At 35.6% G+C, this 23,669-nt stretch overlaps 1 protein-coding gene across 1 annotated transcript in view; it reads right to left on the bottom strand.

Moving 5' to 3' along the window:
- slc1a7a (solute carrier family 1 member 7a) overlaps positions 1-23,669 on the bottom strand; it is a 52,955-nt gene that overhangs the window by 5,788 nt on the left and 23,498 nt on the right. Inside the window, exons 3-7 of the mRNA XM_056472447.1 lie at positions 22,261-22,476; positions 7,918-7,960; positions 4,140-4,371; positions 3,956-4,055; positions 1,667-1,900 (exon numbers count right to left, since the gene is read on the bottom strand). Coding sequence (XP_056328422.1) covers positions 1,667-1,900; positions 3,956-4,055; positions 4,140-4,371; positions 7,918-7,960; positions 22,261-22,476 — 825 coding nt within the window. The remainder of the gene's footprint in view (positions 1-1,666; positions 1,901-3,955; positions 4,056-4,139; positions 4,372-7,917; positions 7,961-22,260; positions 22,477-23,669) is intronic.

Raw genomic sequence — 23,669 nt, 5'->3', positions numbered from 1 at the left:
TGTTTTATTTCAGCTAGAATAAAAGCAGTTTTAAATTTTTTTTAAATCCATTTTAAGGTCATAATTATTATCCTCTTTAAGCTATACATTTTTTTTATATTCTACAAAACAAACCATCGTTATACAATAACTTGCCTAATTAACCTAACCTGCCTAGTTAACCAAATTAACCTAGTTAAAATCTTTAAATGTCACTTTAAGCTGTATAGAAGTGTCTTGAAAAATATCCAGTAAAATATTATTTACTGTCATCATTGCAAAGATAAAATAAATCAGTTATTAAAAATGAGTTATTAAAACTATAGAAATGTTTAGAAATGTGCTGAAAAAATCTGCTATCCGTTAAACAGAAATTGTGGGAAAAAATAAACGGGGGCTAATAATTCTGACTTCAACTGTATATTTTATTGAAAGAATAGCTATGCTTTATGTGCTTTAGCAAGGCTGAAACACAGCATAGATTCATTTGGCGCCATGTCTGACTCCACTAGGTCCTTTAAGAGGTGCACCCAGCTCTGTGAGTTCATCAACTCCTCCAGAAACTGTACCTGGACAATGGTAAGGCTTTCAGCGGTTGCTTCAGACTGAGCCGAGACCAGCTTGATGAGTCCGCTGTCGGCAAGAGGATTTCCCCTCGGGACATCAAAAATAGGCACTATGTCATAATCACGCCACAACAAGAGCAAGCTCCTGATTGGTTAACAAGGCCGAATGTCCGCTAAAGTTCAGATTTTGCAACTCGAGCAATTTGCCTGTCAAACGTGCGAAACGATCAATTCGTACTGCTTGATTTGTGCGAACAGCACCACAGGGTGTCTATTCATGTCTTTGCATTGACTTAACATGTAAATCACTCACGCTTGACGCTTCATCCATGTTTGCTGTGAACGCACGTTCGTTATTCTCTTAATGAGTTATGGGTGTTTTGGGCATAATGTGCATTAAACCAATCAGTCTCATTTCCCATTTCCTTTAACAGCGAGTTGTGGTCGCACCATGCTGTATTCACTATTTAATTAATTATTGATTTAACTTTAATAATTTAACTTTGTACGCTGAAAAATTGAACCTAGTGAGGAAAAAGATCTGCTTGCACATGAGGTTAAAGTGAGCAGAGCATCTACAGAATGAGGCAGATTCCACCAAAGCTCCCCCTGAGGTCAAGAAGGCATGTGAGGAGGTAGAAGATTTAATATTTTTGTGGACAATAATAATCATTTACATTTTAATCCTTTAATTTGTCATATTTTAATATGTTTGTGTGCTGCTGTGCATCCCTGTGTGTGTAATAAGCAACGTCTATATGCACATATCACTACCAGCCTCTTTAAAAAATTAAAACAACAAAATAACTGTTCCACTGACTTCAGACCAGCACGGCCATGGGTGCATAAATCAGGGTAAATGCATTTGCTATTTAAACAACATGACGCAGGATGTGTAAATGATACTTGCGCCTGGCTGAAACTAGCAAAGAACACCTGAGTCACACTTGATGCCGCATTGCGCCAGGTGTTTGATAGGGCCCAATGTTTTGGACATCACAAATGTTTTAAAAGTTGTTTTAATATTGAGCCTTTTATTGAGTCTTTTCTTCAGTATTATATAATGTGTCCTTCTAAAAGTGCCTCTTTTTAAATGTTTACTACATTTAAGTTAATGTTACCTTGATGAAGTAGCTAATGAGATGAGCAGGGCCTGTAAAATCCCTCTGATGTAGACGATGGGGCTTTTTTTGGTGATGAAAAAGTACATAGAAGGCAAGATGAACAGGCCATGAAGCACCAGCCCCATGACCACAGTGATGGCGTAGAAGCCTAGTTTCTTCCCCATGGCTGAAGGATCGTCCATTTCCAGGATCTTTCCGGCCACCAGAAACACAATCCCAAACGGGAAGTACCTGTGTTACATCAGAAATAAGCAGCATTTTTAGAGAAAGTACAGAAGATTGCACTGTGTTTGAAAGAACGGATATTTGGAAGAACAACATCATTCATTTATTCATTTTCCTTCAGCTTAATCCCTTATTTATCAGGGGTTGCCACAGCAGAATGAACCACAAACTATTCCAGCGTATGTTTTATGCAGTGGATGCCCTTCCAGCCACAACCCAGTACTGGAAAAGACAACAGTATCATAGTTTCAGTTAAATAAAACTGAAATAATTTGGTTTATACACTCCCCACACACTTTATTAACTACACTTGTAACCGTAAAGGCTGGTTTATGTTTAAACGGTCACTTTAACGGTAAAAGATCCCTTGCTATCAGCTTATTATAAATTACTTTAAACTTCTAAAACTATTCATTCACTTCACAAAAAGTATATTTCCTTTTTAAATAAATAAACGTTTATTTAGTTAACTGTAACTTGTTATTATTAATCATTAATATTCATGAAATTGAGCTAATTTTGTTACATATGAAAAAAATAAGGGAGTTTTTAATTAATAATTATTAGCCTCTTTAAGCTATACATTTTTTTCAATATTCTACAAAACAAACCATCATTATACAATAACTTGCCTAATTAACCTAACCTGCCTAGTTAACCTAATTAACCTAGTTAAAATCTTTAAATGTCACTTTAAGCTGTATAGAAGTGTCTTGAAAAATATCCAGTAAAATATTATTTACTGTCATCATGGCAAAGATAAAATAAATCAGTTATTAAAAATGAGTTATTAAAACTATTATGTTTAGAAATGTGCTGAAAAAATCTGCTATCCGTTAAACAGAAATTGTGGGAAAAAATTCCTTAAAACAAGCAAAATAATCTGCCAATGGAGTAAGCAAAATATTCTTATTTCAGAGCGAAAACAATATTATTTTGATGATAGATGATTTTTTAACTTATTATTTCTGAAAACAAGACTATATTTTAGCTTGTCTACAAAAATTAAGAATTGTTAGATTATTGCACAGAAACAAGGGCAAAATTGTAAGTAAGAAAAGCTTTTTTTGCTGTGGATGGGATTAAATTACCTTTAGTTCTTTAAAACGGGTTTGCTTAACAACTAGCTAAACACACACAAATGGTTATCAAACCTCATGAACTATTAAGTATTTTCTTTGTTGAACATAAAGAAATTTATTTGATAAATGTGTTTCAGCATAGTAAATTCATGTCTTCTTACTGTATAAAAATGTTTTTTTAGGTTGTAAACATTTTAGTTTTACCTCCCGGTATAAAGCACCATTTTAAGATTGTATTGTACAGTTAAAATCAGAATTATTAAACCCTGTCAGTGCAATAGCCTAGTGGTTAGCGCGCTGACATATGGTGGAGTAGCACTTCAGGGCGTCCGAGTTCGAATCCCGGCTCGGTGGACATTCCCGTCCTACCCCTCTCTCTCTCCCACTTCGCTTCCTGTCTGTAAAACTGTTCTATCCGCTTAATAAAAAAAGGCCAAAAATAAATCTTTAAAAAATAATAATAATTATTAAACCCCTTTTAATTTATTTTTCTTTTTTAAATACTTCCCAAATTATTTATTTAATAAATAAATTAATTTAATGGAGCAAGGAAATTTTCACAGTATGTCTGATAATATTTTTTCTTCTAGAGAAAGTCTTATTTGTTTTATTTTGGCAAGAATGAAAGCAGTTTTAAATTTTTTAAAAACATTTTAAGGTCAAAATTATTAGCCCCTTTAAGTTATGTTTTTTCTCGATATTCTACAGAACAAACCATTATTATACAATAACTTGCCTAATTACCCTAACCTGCCTAGTTAACCTAATTAGCCTAGTTAAGCCTTTAAATGTCACTTTAAGCTGAAAACTAGTGTCTTGAAAAATATCTAGTCAAATATTATTTACTGTCATCATGGCAAAGATAAAATAAATCAGTTTTTAGAAATAAGTAAAAAAAATCTTCTCTCCGTTAAACAGAAATTGGGGATAAAATAAACACCTCTTTGCATTTCAGTTACAAGATGAAACTTGTTTTTACCATATAACAATGGCCACGATTTTCAGCACGGCTTCATTTAGACTCTGGCAGAAGTTGACGAGGGCGCTGCCATTTGGTCCCATTCTCCCAAGCATGATCCCTAAACGACAGAAACAGTTGAGTATTTAAAAAACAGACTACATGAACCTGTGCAACTCCAGCCGACGCTGATGCTACAACTCACCCATAGTAGCAGAGAAGATCACGATACCCAAGACATTCATGCCCTCACTGGTGCCAGGCAGCGTTCGGAAGACCACATCCGGAGGAGGCGTCAGGTCCAGGGAGAAGTTCTGGATGTCTGTGCCATTGTCGTCCTGGATTCCATAAATAAAGACCCGTCTGGTGGTAGTCTCCAGGATGTCCTGACTGATGGTGGGTTTGGGCTTCATGATAGGGATGCTCCTTGTGCGATACTACAATTCGATTAAATGTAAAAACAACTTACAGCAGACATCACAGTGAAGCAAAGCTATATAAGACTGATGGTATACAGTGCACATTTAGGATTAAGAGAACACTTTGCAACTCATTTCTCAGTTAAACAGTTGAGTTTTAGCATTTTTGAATCCATTAAGCCGATCTACGGGTCTGGCAAGAGCACTTTTAGCTTAGCTTAGCATAGATCATTGAATCGGATTAGACCATTAGCATCTACTTAAAAAATCACCAAAGAGTTTCAATAACTTTCTATTTTAACTAACTCTTCTGTGATTTATGAGCGAGATGCTAATGGTCTAATCTGATTCAACGATCTATGCTTAGCTACGCTAAAAGTGCTCCTCCTAAAGTTTGGCTGAATTAATAAAAAAATTGTAAAATTGTTTAACTTTAGGTTAGTTGTAAAATGAGCCGAAAGCAATTGATTTGTACTATTTTTAATCCATTCAGAAGATCTCTGGGTCTGGCAAGAGCACTTTTAGCTTAGCTTAGCATAGATCATTGAATCAGATTAGACCATTAGCATGTCACTCAAAGAAATGACCAAAGAGTTTTGATAATTTTCCTGTTTTGATCCTGACTCCTCTGTAGTTAAATCTTCTGTGATTTTTGAGCGAGATGCTAATGGTCTAATCTGATTCAATGATCTATGCTAAGCTAAGCTAAAAGTGCTCCTGCCAGACCTCGAGATCGGCTGAATTAATCAAACTCTAGGGTAGTTGTATAATGAGCCTTTAAAAAAAGGGAAGTGTTAAGATCATCTATAGTACACTGTAAAAAATATCCTAGTTAACAGTCTCCCATAGTTTGTGATTCAAAGGTTAAACATTTTCAAAATAAAAAGTTAATGGAACAAAAAAACAAAACAAAAAAAAAACAAGGGAACTCTATTAAACAAGTGAGTTTTACCATTTTTGAAACCATTTAGCTGATCTCCGGGTCTGGCGGGAGGACTTTTACCTTAGCTTAGCTTAGCATAGATCATTGAATCGGATTACAGCATTAGCATCTCGCTCAAAAATCACCAAAGAGTTTCAATAATTTAGCCATTTTAAGCTTGACTTCTGTAGTTAACTCTTCTGTGATTTTTAAGCGAGATGCTAATGGTCTAATCTGATTTAATGATCTATGCTAAGCTACGCTAAAGGTATTCCGACCAGACCTCAAAATCAGCTAAATGAATTTAAGTCTAGGTTAGTTGTAAAATGAGCCTTTAAAAAAGTGTAATGTTACTTTAATATCAATATGACACACAAACTAATAGTCAAATGTTGTATTTTAAGAGGATAAATATTTACATATAAAGTGTATTTATCATAAAGTGAATTTAGGCACATACCATGATAAAACAGTTATTTACTTTGATATTTGAGGTACGGAGATTTGAAAAAGGTCTAATCTCAATTATTACATTGAATTGATTAAAGGTAGTGTGTCAGAAAATATCATCTATACTGTAAAAAAATATCCCATAGTTTCTATTTATGTGTTCAGCATTTTCAAAATGAAAGGTTAATAGAACAGAAAAAAAAGGATAACTGAGCTAAACAGTTGATTATTACAATTTTTTAATCCATTCAGAAACTGGCTGGAGCACTTTTAGCTTAGCTTAACATAGATCATTGAATCGGATTAGACCATTAGCATGTCCTTAAAAAATGACTAAGTTTCGATAATGGTCATATTTTAGGCTTGATTCTTCTGTAGTTAATTCTTCTGTGATTTTGAGCGAGATGCTAATAGTCTAATCTGATTTAACGAGCTATGCTAAGCTATGCTAAAAGTGCTCCCGCCAGACCTGGAGATCGGCTGAATGGATTCAAAAGCAGTAAAACTGTCATAACTCCAGGGTAGTTGTAAAAAGAGCATTTAAAAAGTGGAGTGTTACTTTAATTTCAATATGACACTCAAACTAACATTAAAATGTTGTATAAGAGGATAAATATTTACATATAAAGTGTATTTATCATAAAGTGAATTTAGGCACACACTATGATAAAACAGTTATTTACTTTGATATTTGAGGTATGGAGATTTGAAAAAGGTCTAATCTCAATTATTACATTTAATTGATTAAAGGTAGTGTGTCAGAAAATATCATCTATACTGTAAAAAAATATCCTGGAATAAACAGTCTCCCATAGTTTGTGATTCATGGGTTTAACATTTTCAAAATAAAAAGTTAATGGAACTGAAAAAAAGGGAAACAGTTAAGTTTTACCACTTCTGAATCCATTCAGCAGATCTCAGAGTCTGGTGAGAGCACTTTTAGCTTAGCTTAGCAAAGATTATTGAATCGGATTAGACCATTAGCATCTCACTCAAAAATGACCAAAGGGTTTTGATAACTTTCCTATTTTAATCTTGACTCTTCTGTAGTTAACTTTTCTTCGATTTTTTTGGAGCGAGATGCTAATGGTCTAATCGGATTCAATGAGCTATGCTAAGCTATGTTAAAAGTGCTCCCGACACACCAGGAGCTCAATATGACACAAACTAACATCAAAATTTTGGATCAGACTTTATTTTGATGGTCCGTTTGTTAAATTTAAGTTACATTGCATCTACATGCCAACTAATTCTCATTAGATTATAAGTAGACAGTTAGGTTGGGGTTAGGATTAGTGTAAGTTGACATGTACTTGCAAAGTTTCCTATAGTCAGTTAAATGTCTGCTGAAGGAGCAGTATCAACAGATATTAAGCAGACAGTCTACTAATACTCAATTGGACTATCAAAATAAAGGAGACACTGCTCGCTGCAGAGCCATTTGAGCTCCAGCGAGGTGGAGCTTAAGCTCTCGCTCCTCCTCCTGTAAGCTGTTTTAATGCGTACACCTACCCCACCCCTAACCCCAACCCCCAGTGACATCACTCGTAGAAGAAGTGCAAGGAAGGAGGAGCTGGAGCTCAGCTCTGCCCAAGTAGCTCTGCAGTGAGCACCACTTGAAATAAAGGGTTACCAAGTTCTGTATAATAAGATGATACATATTTACATATTAAGTGTATTTATTAAAGTTTATTGAGTATATTTAGGCACAAAACAAAGTAAGTATTTTGACATTTGAGGTATTGAAATCTGTCAAGGACTTAATCTTAATTATTACATTTAATTGATTAAATGTACTGTGTCAGAAAATATCAGCTATACTGTAAAAAAATTATTTTAAAAAATGAACAGTCTCCCGTAGTTTGTGCTTAATGGGTTTAACATTTTCTAAATAAGAAAACAAGGTCCCATAATGCACTTTGAAAGAGAAAATAAACAAAAAACACCTGTCAATCAGGATATGGGCAATTGAATAGATTTATTAATAGTGTAAATGTAAAACCACTGACTGATCATCTTTAAAACTATAGCCTAAATATCCTTAAAATAGCTTTTTATGTGTCGATGTATGTATTATAAAAGGTAGATTTTAGAAGCAGAGTAAAGATCATTCATATTTTTCAATATGTTTTTTTTTCCAGTCAAACATCAAGCATTGCAGATAAAGTATAGAGAAAAACACAAAAACTCACCTGTTGAAATGTTGCTTGAACCAAGTTGGCTGGGAACATGTTGCTAATGGAGGCAAGAAAACATATTTGTGTTTACTACGCAGATTTATTTCCAACCTGCTGACACCAAATTTAACCGGAATTAATTTATATATCGGTCCAAGCCAAGTTGGTTTAATATCAGGTGAAGATGTTGCTGGTTGAACTGTGTTCAGCGAAAACAGACAAATCTATTAAATTTTTTAGTTAGGTAAAATGAATGAAAATATGTTAATTAATAATAACAACTACAACATCATGTAAATAATGTAGATAAACGCTACACTTAAAGGGAAAGTTCACACAAAAATGAACATTTACTCACCCTTATCTGGTTCCAAGTCTTTATGAGTTTCTTTCGTTTGTTGAAGACTAAAGAGGATATTTCGAAGACTTACATAGTCATTTTTGGGTGAACTATCCCTTTAAAAGCAAGTGAACCATAAAGGGTATCAACCCAGGCTCATTCTGAAAACGTACCCCTATATACATTTTTTTGCAGTTTTTGTTTTCGCAAATCCACCAGAGGCCGCTGTGTATGCTTTTTCAGACCTCAAATTTCTCTCGCGAGTGCCATTCATGCTTGCTGTTCTTCTCCTCCTTCCCTAAACCCAACCAAAAGTGTTATCAAAAGCACTGATTGACCCTCCAACCCACTTCCCTAAACCCAACCGACAGTTTTAAAAAGTAATCCAGAAAAAGAAAAGCCTCGTCTGATTTTTACGTTTTCAGAATTTACCACATTCTCACCCTGTTATTTACTTGTTTATTTTATTTTTTGGTATCTGTTTTCCGTTGTCGTTGTCTCCTCCTCTCCGTTGTACATGTCGAGCTACCGGACAAACTGGTAACAGCGGGAAAGCAGAGGTAAGCAGTCAGCTGGTAAGTGCGAAAAGGAACAGCGTTCCTCATACCACATCGTAGCGTTCGTTTTAAAGACGTACTTCCGACTACATAATTTGTGATCTCCAGAAATGTACTGTATATAGGGGTATGTTTTCAGAATGAGCCTATGTTGAAGGGTACTGTGTTAAAATGCCATTTTAAGTTTGCTGTAAAACATTTTGGGTTCCACACAATTCATTAATGTTGTTCCAACACAAATCAATTAAGTTAACTAATGGCCCGTTTCCACTGAGTGGTACGGTTCGGTTCGGTTTGGTTTGGTACGCTTTTATGGCCGTTTCCACTGTCAAAAAGCGTACCGAACCGAACCGTACCATACCACTTTTTCGGCACCCTTTCGAAAGGGTACCAAACACGGGAAAGGGTACCAAAAGGCAGAGCCACACGCGCAGCTGAACGCTATTGGTTTACAGAGATACGTCATTCGCTTACGCAACAAGCCAGAATGAAAACAAAAAACCCGCCATGTTTGAAAAACACAGCGAGAGATTTTAGCGGAATTATAAATACATATAATAACGAGCCATGATCGATCTGGGCTCAAACAAACCTTGTCGTCATCTTGATGGACAGCCACAAATCCAAGAAGAAGAGCAGATTTACCCTGTGCCCCGTAGTTTTTTACGAGCCAGTCTGAGGCGTGAGCGGTTTCGCTTTCTTGCTAGCGCTCGCTCGCGTCCAACATTATATCTTAAATAACAAACTTCTTGAGCTGATGATAATAATGTGCGCTTGATTATTGATGTGCTTTTGAAACCCGATCCTGTCAGACACTGACAAACGTGAGAGTGAAGCGTGAAGAAACAAAGGAGAAGCCGGGAAAAAAGGAGCACATTATTTTTTTAACAAACGCGAACAAAATGCCATGTATAACTAACTTATTATCTTCACATTTTGGACTAATATGAACTGGGAATGACGGAATTACTCTCTAACAGACGCTACATGTGCGGCTGAAGATTACAGACACAGATGAGAGGTTTTCACTGACTGTAGGCTATAATTTCAGTTGTTTTGAACCTAAATACGGGCGAAATGTCTGCTGTGTGTAGTTCTTCTGTAATTGATAACATATCGGAGACTGTAAGGGGCTGTATGTGTTTATATATGTTCATTTATTTAGTTATTTAATATAATTACAGACATTACAGTAGGCTGTTTCGCACTGTCTTTGATCTGCAGTTATAATCAACTCATGTTTATAGTAAAGTTAGTAATAAACATTTATACACAAGTATTTATGTGTATGAAGCATCTGTTTTGTGAGAAGTGCTTCTCATATGATATGTGAACGACCCATACAGCTTTATTGTAGACATTTTCTCGAGCGAGAATGACGTCGACTGAATCTTTCTGTCATACACCACGCCCACCAAAAGGGTACCCTTGTTAGTGGAAACGCAAGCCTGATAAAGGTGACCCGTACCAAACCGAACCGTACTGTACCGTACCAGTCAGCGGAAACGAGCCAATTATTGCTTTTACAAATTTAAGTGGATTGGACATAAAACAATAAAGTTGTCCCAAAAAAACCCTCTCAAGAATTGTGTTGATTCCACTTATTTTAAATAAGTAGTTTGAACAAGTACCAAAAATCTTTTTTGAGTGCAGTTGTATATTTATAGCAAGCTTCTGTCCCATTACCAGCAAAATGCGGTACATTAGGTCATGGCTAATGTGTGCACATTGTAACACAAACATAGTCAACTAATCCTAATCCGAGTGTCTTGCTTTACTTTGCTGATAAACAAATGGTCACATTGGCAATCTGACTAGCCTCTCAGTGGAGGGTGCAAACATCACATGCTCATTTAGTACTGCTAAAATTATTCCTGTCTGAGATGTTCATCATAAAATGCACCGTTATTAAGCTGAGCTATAAACTTGAGACTGTATGTAAATAGTTTCCTCCTCTTTCATTACCTCAATCGGAGCCATATGGCCTCAGGCTCAGGTCAGTAATCAGTTTAGGCTCTAGTCTTTACCATACACTCCAATGACATTGGGTCACTCTGTCATGCAGCACTGCAGGCGACAGGTGGGCCAGCGATTCTTTGTTCCTTAGTCCTTAGCCAACCCTAAACTGAGCCATGTCTAAGCTCTCCTGATCCCTCAACATCACGGCCACTGAACTTTAACATCTCCACAGAAAATAGCTGAAATAATGTCCTTTTCAATATAAATTTTCAATTTGTAGTGTGGTGAGGCATTACATGAGGGATACATGAGTATACATGAGGGAAATAAGTTCACATTAAGGCTTAATTTATACTTCTGCAATCAATGTGACCCATGGTGCCTGCCTTGCATGTAGTCGTGTACTACTGCGAGCTGTTTGTGTTGCTCTGCAATAACACTTCCGAAACGCTAGCTAGCAGTAGGGTTTTATGTTCCTCAGTGTCGAGTTTCTTTGGGGTGTTTTGTTTTTTCTGAATGCTACCTTAATGACAGAGGGGTTTGATGAACATGAAAGTGAAGTTAAAGACCTGCCGTGGCATGCACAATCCCCAGATCTAAATCTTATTGAGCCATTTTGAAGTGTTTTGGACATTTTCCTCCACCAGCATCACGTAATGACCTGGACACTATTTTGCAAGAATATTGGTCCAAAATCTGTCTGGCCACTGTGCAGGACTTGTATCTTTCATTCCTAAGACGAGCTGATGCTGTTTTGGCCACAAAAGGAGGCCCTAATGAATTATATGTGGTTTCAGTTATACTGTCCAACCCCTGTATTTTAACTGACTGACTGACTAACTAATCAATTAAGCATGAAGAAAAAAAGGAAGATCTGAGGCTGTCTTTCCCTTATTTTCATATAAGGATAACACACATTTATCAATAGTTAAGTACGGAGGTAAGAACATTGAGATCTTATGTTGTCTTTCCATTCTTTACCGAAAGACTACACACTAACTAACTACTGCTGTTTAGCTATTTGTTATGGTCAAGGATGGTGGTCGGAATGTCTAAAGAACGTCATGCTATATGGGTTTTTCCTGACTGACTATAATGACCAATATAATGACCAATTTACTAACAAGCAAACAAACAACAGTCAAGCATGGTGGAAATAATATACAGATCCAGGACTGTCCTTCCTCTCTTGCCGTAGAGGGACTACACATATATTAGCTAAAGAAAAAAGGGTAATGTGTTCAATTACTTGGCATGAAAAATCCAGACAGCATCTGAAATCTCAGTTATTCAGCAGATGATGAAGATGAAATCAGGGTGGACATTTCAGCAAGACAATGATCACAAACACAGACAAGGAAACTCTCATCTATTTTCAGAAAAGAAAATGAAGCTGTTAGAATGGCCTAGCCAGTCACCTGACCTGAACCCAATAAAAAAATACCTCAAAACCTTTAATACAAAGTGTACATTTTACTCATTCATTCATTTTCTTTTCAGCTTAGTCCTTTTTTAATTCAGGGTTGGCACAGCGAAATGAACTGTTAACTTATCCAGCATGTTTTACGCAGCGGATGCCCTTCCAGCTGCAACCCATCTCTGGGAAACATCCATACACTCTCATACACTACAGACAATTTAGCCTACCCAATTCACCTGTACCACATGTCTTTGGACTGTGGGGGAAACCGGAGCACCTGGAGGAAACTCACACGAACTCAGGGAGAACATGCAAACTCCACACAGAAAGGCCAACTGACCCAGCCGAGGCTCGAACCAGCAACCTTCTTGCTGTGAGGCGACAGCACTACCTACAGCGCCACTGCGTTGCTCATTTTACTCATTATTATTAATATTATTATTATTACACTTAACTATGAAATCTGGGTCAATTTCATATCAACAGCTCCTATAGACATAAATTTACCTGGACAAATCATAATCTTCAATACCCGCTGTAGAAAGTGATTAGTTACTATACTTAAAGTGAGTAAACATGTCGTAACTTGTAACTGTTGAGTTTACCTAACTTAATTTTTACTACTTAAATATATCAATTAACTAAAGCTAACAAACAAATAGCTAACTAACCAAGTAACTTTCGTAGTCAAGTAGTAGTTACTGTAGTAGTCAGTATAGCTATCCAGTCAAGTCCTGTTTAGGCATAGGACGATAACTGTTTTCAAGGTATACCGCGGCTTGGAAAAGTCAAGGTTTTAAAACCGTCAAAATTTTATACTATACCGTTCCTAAAGTATGAGTACGATTTTTTATTTAGGTTTTTTTTTTTTTAAATTTCTTAGGACAACAGTAACCAGAAAAGATATCCAAAGATGCCGTTTAAAATTGTAAAAAAAATCTGTTTTAGAAACAAATGAAGACAGCAGAAGTCAATAATTCATTTAGCCTGACACGTTTACTGTTCCAAAACATTTTAAATGTTTCTCAAAATTAAATATATTGTGTTCAAAAGAGAAAAAAGTTTTAGCTTTTTTACCTTGAAAATATTTAAAAATATGTATATTTTAAAACAGTAATCACAATACCGCGAAACTGTGATATTTTTATCCAAGGTTATCACCGTCAGAATCTTATACCGGCCCATGCCTAGTCCTGTTTGACACAGTAACTGTTTCTGACAATTACTTGACTAATTGTTCCACTGACCGACTGAAATAGTGACACCGTGTCAGTGGGACAAACTCTGTCCTCGTTTACTCAAGTAAACACTAACTGGCTTACCTTGAGCTTTACTCACATGGTTTACCCGGCAGTAAACCTGAGCAGGTAAGAAGGCAGCTGGAACCTATTTTGTTCTATAAGTGAACACAATGAAAGAACTAAATGCATATTTCTGGTTCACTGAAGACAATACCGCAGCTAGATTAAAATACATAGTGCAATACGATGCCCATCCAAAAAAAAAAAAAAAGTCACACACTGTAATGTTTTTTGGATTGCCATTAGCTTTGATTATGACACACATTCGATCTGGCAACATTTCAGTAGGCTTTATTCATTCACAATATTATTGCCTGTCTAGGCTTGTATTTAGCTCTTCAGACCTGAATTATGTTCTTAGTTTCAGATAAAAAAATTTAGAAATAAATTTTCCCTGTTCTTGAGGCTTCTATAAATGAGACCAAATAAAAATAATGCTCACACTTTATTTTAATGTACAATTCATGTTAATAAAAAAACCTTAAACAAACGAGAATCTAACCACTTTAGCAAGATAAACTACTGTTTATTAATAGTTTTTAAGGTAGTACTGGATTTTATTAATGTTTATTTTGGGGTGAAAATCCCCGTTTAATCCCATTGCACATTATATTAAATAGAAAGTCATATTTAAAAAAAAAAACCTGATTTAAAACTTGAAAATCTACAGTTCATTTTTAACTGTAATGAATAAATTGAAATGAAATATTGCACAAATATAAATCATTGAAAATGTTGCTGTTAGAAACAAATTGCTGCTATGATTCTCTTCAGGGTTATGGATATTTTTCAAATTATGACAGCCAGAGCCTTACTGCTGTTTGATTGGATGATGAATGTCTAATATCATAGATAGAAAGCTTTAAACATGGTGAAATGACAACAAAAAAAAATTGTGAGAAAAATTTTCATTTGTAGGTGAACTATCTATTAAGGATGCTGGCAGATTACATGATAAAGAACATTGTACAGATTACATTTATACTCTCTAAAACATTGTTTTGCCGATCACAATGTAATTATTTAAGTGAAGTAACTCTCTGCTTAATGCAGTAATTTGACCCTTCTGAAACAGATTAACATCTTTTCCGCAACCGCAGGATATGTCTTCCAAATTCATTTAAAAAACAATATAATAACTTGTTACCAGCTGGAACATAATCATCTAATCTATTTGCATCGTTAAATCAAGGTGGTGACTTTTTTGGGACAAGCAGAGCATAATATATAGTTTCAAATCACTTGTAAAGTCTGACATCACACATTATTTTCTTGTCTCTGTACTTGCTCTGCTTGAATAATCAAAGCAGAAGCAGCAGATATATGGCTCCAAGACCAAACACATCAATAATGCAATATGCATTTTCATTACCATACTAATGGCTTTTCCCAGATTTTCACTGATTTTTACTGATTAAATGCTGAATTTGCATGACCCATCCACCTTTTTTTATTTTTTATGAGCAACACAGCCATTGTTACTCAGATGTGTCCCAAGACTTCCGCCCTCGTTCACTTTCATTCATTTTTAGCAAAACAAAACAACTTATGATGCTTGATGTTACTGTTATTCTCTTATATTGTTTTACTATATTTTTTATGTTAAAGCATTTTACAACTCTGTAAATGAATGCTCCAGCATACTGTAACATTAAGTAACTGATAAACTGTTATAAATACTGTAGTGTAATACACTTTAGCTTTTACTACAGTTCATTCATTCATTTTATTTTCGGCTTAGCCCCTTTATTAATCATTCCGTCACAGTGGAATGAACTGCCAACTTATCCAGCATATGTTTTACGCAGCGGATGCCCTTCCAGCTGCAACCCAGTACTGGGAAACATCCATACACACTCATTCACACACATACACTACGGCCAATTTAGTTTATTCAATTCATCTGTACTGCATGCAGCAATTTTGTTGCTAGAGTTAGCAACTTTTCATACTACCCAAGCAACTTTGTTTTCAAAAAGTACCTAGCAACAAATTTAGCAATTTTTAACACTCATTTGGCCACTTTTAGCCATTTTTAACACTCATTTGGCTACTTTATCAATTTTGAACAATCATTTGGCTACTTTTGGCCATTTTGTAACATTCATTTGGCTACTTTATCAATTTTGAACATTCATTTGGCTACTTTTAGCAATTTTGAACATTCATTTGGCTACGTTTAGCAATTTTTAACATTCATTTGGCTACTTTTAGCCATTTTGGAACATTCATTTGGCTACTTTATCAATTTTGAACATTCATTTGGCTACTTTATCAATTTTGAACATTCATTTGGCTACTTTATCAATTTTAAACATTCATTTGGCTACTTTTAGCAATTTTTAACATTAATTTGGCTACTTTTAGCCATTTTGGAACATGCATTTGGCTACTTTATCAATTTTGAACATTCATTTGGCTACGTTTAGCAATTTTTACATTCATTTGGCTACTTTTAGCCATTTTGTAACATTCATTCACTCAAAAGAGCAGTGGCTGCAGGCTTCACTCAGATTGCTAGCTCAGATTGTTTTTCATAACCCTTAATTTACCGATATTTGTTATATTTGTATAATTGTTGGTATTTTAGGTAGCAATAATTTCCAGTAGTGCTATAATTGTTGTCACTTTCACAAATGTGTTAATTTCACAAGTTAAAAAGAGTAAGTACACGAGCTGTGATTGTTTAAAAGATTGTAAACGTTCATTATCAGTGTTATATTTAAAAATAAAAGATTCTTATCAAAAAGTGTTTGTATTACTTTTACAAATAGTCAACTATATTTTTCATTCAACTCTAAATGGACATATTTCAAATAATGTTTTTGCTGAGATGGCCAGTCAATTTGACAAAACATTAACTATTTTGTATACTACATAAAGATGTAGTTTTGAGTTGCGATTACACAATGATGTCATCACGACAAGTAATATGTTAATAGGAACCTATTTATTGTGCATCTGGATGTAATGTTTTAGTCAAATATAATACACAGCGCCTCAGAGAGTAAAGACATGATGGTTTACGCTGGTCAGATACTACACGATGACGTCACTGATATGCAAATTAGCTACTTTTCGGGCAAGCTTTAGCTACTATTTACTGGGAATTGTTGGCAACACTCACCGCGTGTCTTTTGACTGTGGGGGAAACCGGAGCACCCGGAGGAAACCCACACGAACACAGGGAGAACATGCAAACTCCGCACAGAAATGCCAACTGCCAACACACAGAAATGCCAACCCAGCCGACCTTCTTGACCTTCTTGCTGTGAGGTGACAGCACTACCTACTGCGCCACTGCATCGCCCACTACACTAACCATTACTATTGTAATGTGATATATCCTATAGTTGTAGAAGACTAGTTACAGTTACACTACAGTATAGTTGTTCTATTACTATAGCAACTACAGAATTACCACAACAGATTAATTAACAATTTATTTATTTATTTATTTATTTAATTTGTAAGTACTTTATTTTAGTATGGTTTAAAAAAAGACTATTGTATTTGATATAAATGCTATATTTTCATGTGGGAAACAATGCGATTAAAAACGGTACAGTTTGATCTAAATATAAATAAAATTTAAAATGACAAACAAAAATCCAATATATTCTATGACTTGAACATTGGACATGACTTGGACAAATTTATTAAATTCCTGACTTCCAGTGTCTGGAATAAACCATTTGAAATTCCATGATGTTCTAGAAATTCCACGACCTCAGGAAACCTTGATAAAAGCTTCACTTTAATGTGTGATGTGGCATAACAATAGTCATTAATAAATGACTATTGAGGTTTGTCAATTCAAATCACCAGAGACTTGGACCCAGAAACAGTACTTCATACGTCACCACTTCACAAACCAATAGCTCAATGGGTAATATAACATTTAAAAACAAGACAATATATACTCTTCTCAAAATGGTTTCTTCTACTTAATTGATTGCAGTGGTGTGAAGCAACAAATTACAAAAAAATACTCAAATTACTGTAATCAGACAGGTTTTCTCAGGAATTTTACTAAACTAAAGTAGTTTTAAAAATGTGTACTTTTACTTTGACTTGAGTACATTTTTAGTGCAGTATCAGTACTTTTACTCTACTATTTTCCTTCAACCTGTAGGCACTACTTCATTATTTTTCTTGTCTATGGTGATTGGCTAGTAGAGAAGAAGTAGAAGTAGAGTACTAGAAGTAGAATAAACAGTTCCATAATTGTCATCCAATCAAATCACACAAAGAAAATCGTGTTATACAGAACAGCCTCATGACAAAACTGTTACACGCAATGACGCAGAGACTGTTTAAACTACATGCCACTGATGGCGAATGTCTACTGCCGACGTGACCAACTTGTTCCTGGAGATCGACCTTCCTGCAGATTTCAGTTGCAACCCATATCAAACACACCTGCCTGTAATTATCAAGTGCTGTTCAGGTCCTAATTATTTGGTTCAGGTGTTTTTGATCAGGGTTGAAACTGAACTTTGCAGGAAGGTTGATCTCCAAGGAACAGCGTTGAGCACCACTGGTCTACTGCAGTGTTTCCTATAGGATTTTTTTCCAGCTGTAGATCTGTAGCTGTAGTCAGATCTACCAACTACCTGTGGCGTTATTTCAATGACAAACGTCGTGAGCGCAGTATTACAATTCGAGGTCGCATTTATGTAATAGCCTACGAGCATGCGAACCTCTTTGCTTGCGCGCCGATTTCTTCTGCTCGTGCACAAAACTTCTTGCACGCCCCCTCAAATATATGCTGCTCAGTGCTCAAGCTCAGATCTTCTTGTGTGCTCTCTAATAAACGCTGCAGAAGTGCGATATAGTGCGTTTATATGTCTCCAACATATATTAGATTTTCTAGGAATACTTATGGATGTCTTCAATAGACCTGCAGAGCGCCATTAATGTGTCCTGAAGTAAAGTGAAACGGCTATACTTCATGTTTGCTGGCCTCACCCATCACGCACCTGTCAGTCCGCCAGTCAGTCAGTCAGCACGTAACCTTAAAGAGTTAAACAAATAGCGCACAGCACTACTACGGTTACAGAAAAGTTTGTGCTGTTATAATTCACTTACCTTTTAATACATTTTGGTGCGATTATCACCCGCTATAAAAAAAAAACAACTGAATGTTTTGAATGAGAAGCTGTAATGTTGCCGTGGCGGGATCAATTTTGACGTGGCGCCCCGCCATGGACGAATGAATGTAGCGGAAACCGTGTACTGTATGATGACTGAAATCATCAAATGACCTTAACCAATCACTAAATGCACTACAGAATGTTACGTTTTCACACACACATGGACCAATCGACGCATCAACCATTCCCAGCGTAATACTCACTACTCTTGAGTACTTTTAAAAGGGCTACTTTTTACTCATACTTTGAGTAATATTTACAACCGATACTTTTACTCTACTTGCGCTACATTTTTGGGTAAGTAATGGTACATTAACTTGAGTACACTCTCGGAAATAAAAGGTACAAGAGCTGTCACTGGTACCTTTTCAAAAGATACACATTTGTACTTAAAGGGTCCATATTGGTATCTCAAAAGCTTATATTTGTACCTAAACATTTTAAGAGGTACACTAGGTACTAATATGTACAGTACCCTTGAGGTATTAATAGAGACCCTTTAGGTACAAATGTATAGCTTTTAAAAAAGTACCATCCCAGTGACGGCTCTCATACCTTTATTTCTGAGAGTGTATGATTTTTTAGTATTCGTTCCACCACTGACTGATTGATGGAAAATGGTAATTTGTTTAAATGACTATAGTTGTTCTATTACTATAGCAGCTATAGAATTACCACAACAGATCAATTCTTACAGAAAAATGAGCTATATATACTGTAAGTCAAATATAAAACACATGATATTTCATGACTTAAACACTGGACATGACATGGACTTGGACAAATATATCAAATTTCCGGACTTTCAGTGTCTGGAAAAAACCATTTGAAATACAATGATATTCTAGAAATTCCATGAGCTTTGCTTTAAAAAGATTTTAACAGATTTGTGTGCGTTGAGCATCAATTAAGACAATGTTAGCCCCTGTCAGCATTAATTGTGAGGAAAACTGGATGATTTTGAGATTTTGTCAGCTAAAATCGGTGACGTAGCGCGAATCTGCTAGTGGAGTGATCACAGTTTCTCATTATTATTCATTGTAGGGCTGTGCAATTACTTAAAAAATTCGGTTTTGATTTCGATTTTGGCTTCTAATGTTTATGAAAGCACATTACCCGAGATAAAATGATTATAGCATCACATACCGCCCCCTTTCTAATTGTACACATCTGTTGATCTGCAAAGCTCAGTTTCACGTAAAAATTACTGAAAGCATGTAGTGTAATGTAACTTTTGCAGCACGGGATGCGCATCATTCACTGATGTACATTCGAATCATTCATGTTTTTTAAAGCGCAAAAGAGAGCGCATGCTGTTGTGTGTGTGCGCTCAGACTCAGAGACGAGCAGAGCACACACATCTAACCCATCTTAACGTGAGCGCTTTAATGGTCATATATATATGCAAATTTGTGTGACAGCGTGGTGTTTAGTGATTATTCATATTAACCCTCATTTGTGTAATAAACAAACTAGTTGAGAATCAAAAGATATGTGAAAGTGAAACAATTAAGCAGAACTGCACTGCTCTTAAAGTGGCAGTGCGCAATATTCCTGCTGCCAACTGTTTTTATTATTAAACAAACAACAAAAGGACAAAATCACTCACTGCTCTTGAACTTTCGTGGCTATAGTTAAAGTTTTTTCTTACTGTGAAGATGCTTAAGCACAGCTTGTTTCATATTTTTATTCTAGTGTATTTATTTCCCTTTCCTTATTTACATGGAGGAAAATAACTGTATATATGCAGTCAAAGTCAGAATTATTATCCAATTTCTGTTTACAGAAAGAAGATTTTTTCAACTCATTTCTAAACATAATAGATCTAATAACTGGTTTATTTTATCTTTGCTATGATGACAGCACATAGTATTTTACTAGATATTAATAAGATACTAGTATTCAGATTAAAGTGTGATTCAAAGGTTTAAATAGTGTAATTAGGCAAGTGATTGTATAACAGTAGTCTCTTCAGCAGACAATCAAAAAATATATTGCTTAAGGAGGCTAATAATATTGACCTTAAAATGTGTTTAAAAAACATTTAAACCTGTTTTTATTCTAGCCAAAATAAATACTGTGAAAAATTCCTGAATCTGTTAAACATAATTTGGGAAATATTTATTTTTAAAAAATTCATAGGAGGGCGAATAATTTTGACTTCAACTGATAATCGTTTTGAATAATCTTATTACAATTATGACCCCAAAAAATAATCGTCATTATTAATTTTCCCATAATCGAGCAGCCTTAATTTATAGTGGAATTTTCTGATCCTATGAGAAGAGCCTGCTTCTTAATTATTCATGAGAGCACGTGCTTTCCGAAGGCAAGGTAGACCTGCCAAGCTGTGATAACCAATGACTGGGTGAGACTGCGTCCGCGCATGGCACACAGTACTTAGCCGTACATGAAGGGTCATATGTGTTTGTGTCCATGATCCATGGGGTTTGTTGCATGTTTTCCCCTGTGACGCTGTCAGGGCCGAAACAGCAAAGCTGTTGGTTTGCAGCAAGCATTATTGTCAGGAGAACTGTACGAGAATTGGAGAATGGCCGACTTTGTCTTTTATCACTTGAGTTCGTTACCATTCAGACACATCGCCTATATCCGTGCTGCTTTGTTCTCCTATGTTTAAAATCCTCCAGATTACAGGCAGGGCTAATGGTTGGAATAAAGAGACCTGCTGCACTTCTATCCACTGTGACTGCATTCATACCCGGGGATTGAGGAGGAGAAAAGTCCTCCTCATTTATAGTGTTTATAGAAACATGATTATCTTTATGATGATATAACAAATTGTGGTTATGTGTACCCTGCTGAACAATCCAGCTTAAACCAGCCTAGGCTGGTTGGCTGGTTTTAGCTGGTTGACCAGCCTGGTTTTAGAAGGGTTTTGGCCATTTCATTTGGTTTAAGCTGGACATAGCTGGTTTTGGCTGGGCTCCCAGCCTGGCTAGGCTGGTCAAGCTGGTTTTAGCTGGTCATTTTCCAGCCTGACCAGCTAAGACCAGGTTGGAAATGGCTGGAAACCAGCCTGGAAATGGCCAAAACCCCTCTAAAGTCAGGCTGCTCAACTAGCTAAAACCAGCCAACCAGCCTAGGCTGGTTTAAGCTGGTTTTTTCAGTAGGGTAGTTGAAATTACGAATAACAATTTTAGCAGGCCATTAAATCCCTTATTGTTTATTTCTTTGCATTGTAACTTTGTAAATTATAAAATCATGCGTCTCCTCATGGTTTGTGTCTCATTTAGTGAGCCAACTGACAACAGTCGTTTGCCCCTCTGTTTCCCCTGCTCTGCTGGCCACGCCCACTCCTCCCTCTCCTTGCAGATCTCCACGCCCATCATGAAGCGTTTTCTGAAAGAATTCTGATGTAGACTTGAACCAAAGGAGGGAGGTTTCATGGCCCTTTTATTTGTGTTGTAATGTAACAAAAGTCATAAACGACTCTTGAGTTTTGTCAATTCATTTGGCTTGGACCCAGCAACAGTACTACATACATCACCACTTCACACACCAATAGCTGAGTGGGTGACAACAAAATACCTGGTTTCTTCAACTTAACTGATTGATGGAAAATAGTTTAATGTAGTTATTATCATGAACATTAAATCAGACTTACCGTATGAGATCAAGAAGGGCATCCGCAGAGCTCATGATGGCCTTCCCGCTGTCCTCCGAGTCCTCCTTCTGCGCAGCTCCACCCGGGTGGATGATGATCACCATTACGATGCCCACCACCACCGCCACAAACGTCGTCCACAGATAGTATGAGATCGTCATGATGCCCAGTCGACTGGAGCACTTGGCGTCGAGTGCTGCCAAACCAGACATCAAACTGGAAAAACAAAAAACAACATCATTTATAAAGAATTTAACACTTTACTTGAAAGTAGTGTTCATAACTAACTGAGTGGTGTTCATAAAAGTGTCACCTTTATGATATTATATAATATATTGGATTAGTCCATTAGCATCTCGCTCAAAAAATTTAATAGTGTACTAGTGTTAAAAATAGTGTTTCATAGTGTACTAAGACCATCGGAAAATGAAAAATAGCTATTTTCTAGTTCTATATGGCTAGGAACTATACTCTCATTCTGGTGTAATAATCAAGGAATTTTGCTGCTGTAACTTTTCATTTTCTGTCAGTCTTAATACACTTTGTATCTACAGAAGAGTCAAGCTTTAAATAGAAACATTTTTGAAATTTGTGAAAGAGATGCTAATGGTTTTATCTAATTCAATGATTTAATAATAATAATAATAATAATAATAATAATAATAATAATAATAATAATAAATTTTATTTATATAGCGCCTTTCCAGAGCTCAAGGACACTTTACAAAGAATGTAACAAAAAGAGATAGTATAAGTAGATATTGAAAGAAACAGTTAACAAGTAGAGACAACATTAGGTACACAAACATACAGGAAGTCAAATATAACAAGCTGGAAATACAAAACAAGACCTAAGAGACAAATAAGCAGAACCCCGATTTATGCTAAGCTAAGCTGAAAGTACTCCCACCAAACCCAGATATCGACTGAATAGATTCAAAAATGTTAAAACTCAACTGTTTAACTCCAGTAGAGTTGTAAAATTAGGCTAGTGGAGTGTTTTTTCAGACATGCTTTATCACTGACAGACATAAAGCTCTTTCAGCTTGATTGTTAAAATGCAAACTCATTTGAAAAAAAGTGCTAAGGGTTGTCCTAATCATCATATTAATAAGATATTAATGATTTCTATTGTTGTTTTGAAATACTGATAGTGGTGGGTAGAAATTGAAAAATACTGATGCAACTTAAATAGTGAACAGAACTTCATATAACAGCTGGTAAAATAGTGTCTAATGGAAAAAAAACAATAAATAAATAAATAAATAAATATATACACACATATATATTATATTATATTATATTATATTATATTATATTATATTATATTATATTATATTATATACAGTTGAAGTCAAAATTATTAGGCCCCCCGTTTACTTTTTTCCCAATTTCTGTTTAGAGGGGAG

The sequence above is a fragment of the Danio aesculapii genome, chromosome 2 (assembly GCF_903798145.1).
Source record: "Danio aesculapii chromosome 2, fDanAes4.1, whole genome shotgun sequence".
In the NCBI taxonomy this organism is placed as follows: Eukaryota; Metazoa; Chordata; class Actinopteri; order Cypriniformes; family Danionidae; genus Danio; species Danio aesculapii.
This window is presented reverse-complemented; position numbering and strand designations above follow the sequence as displayed.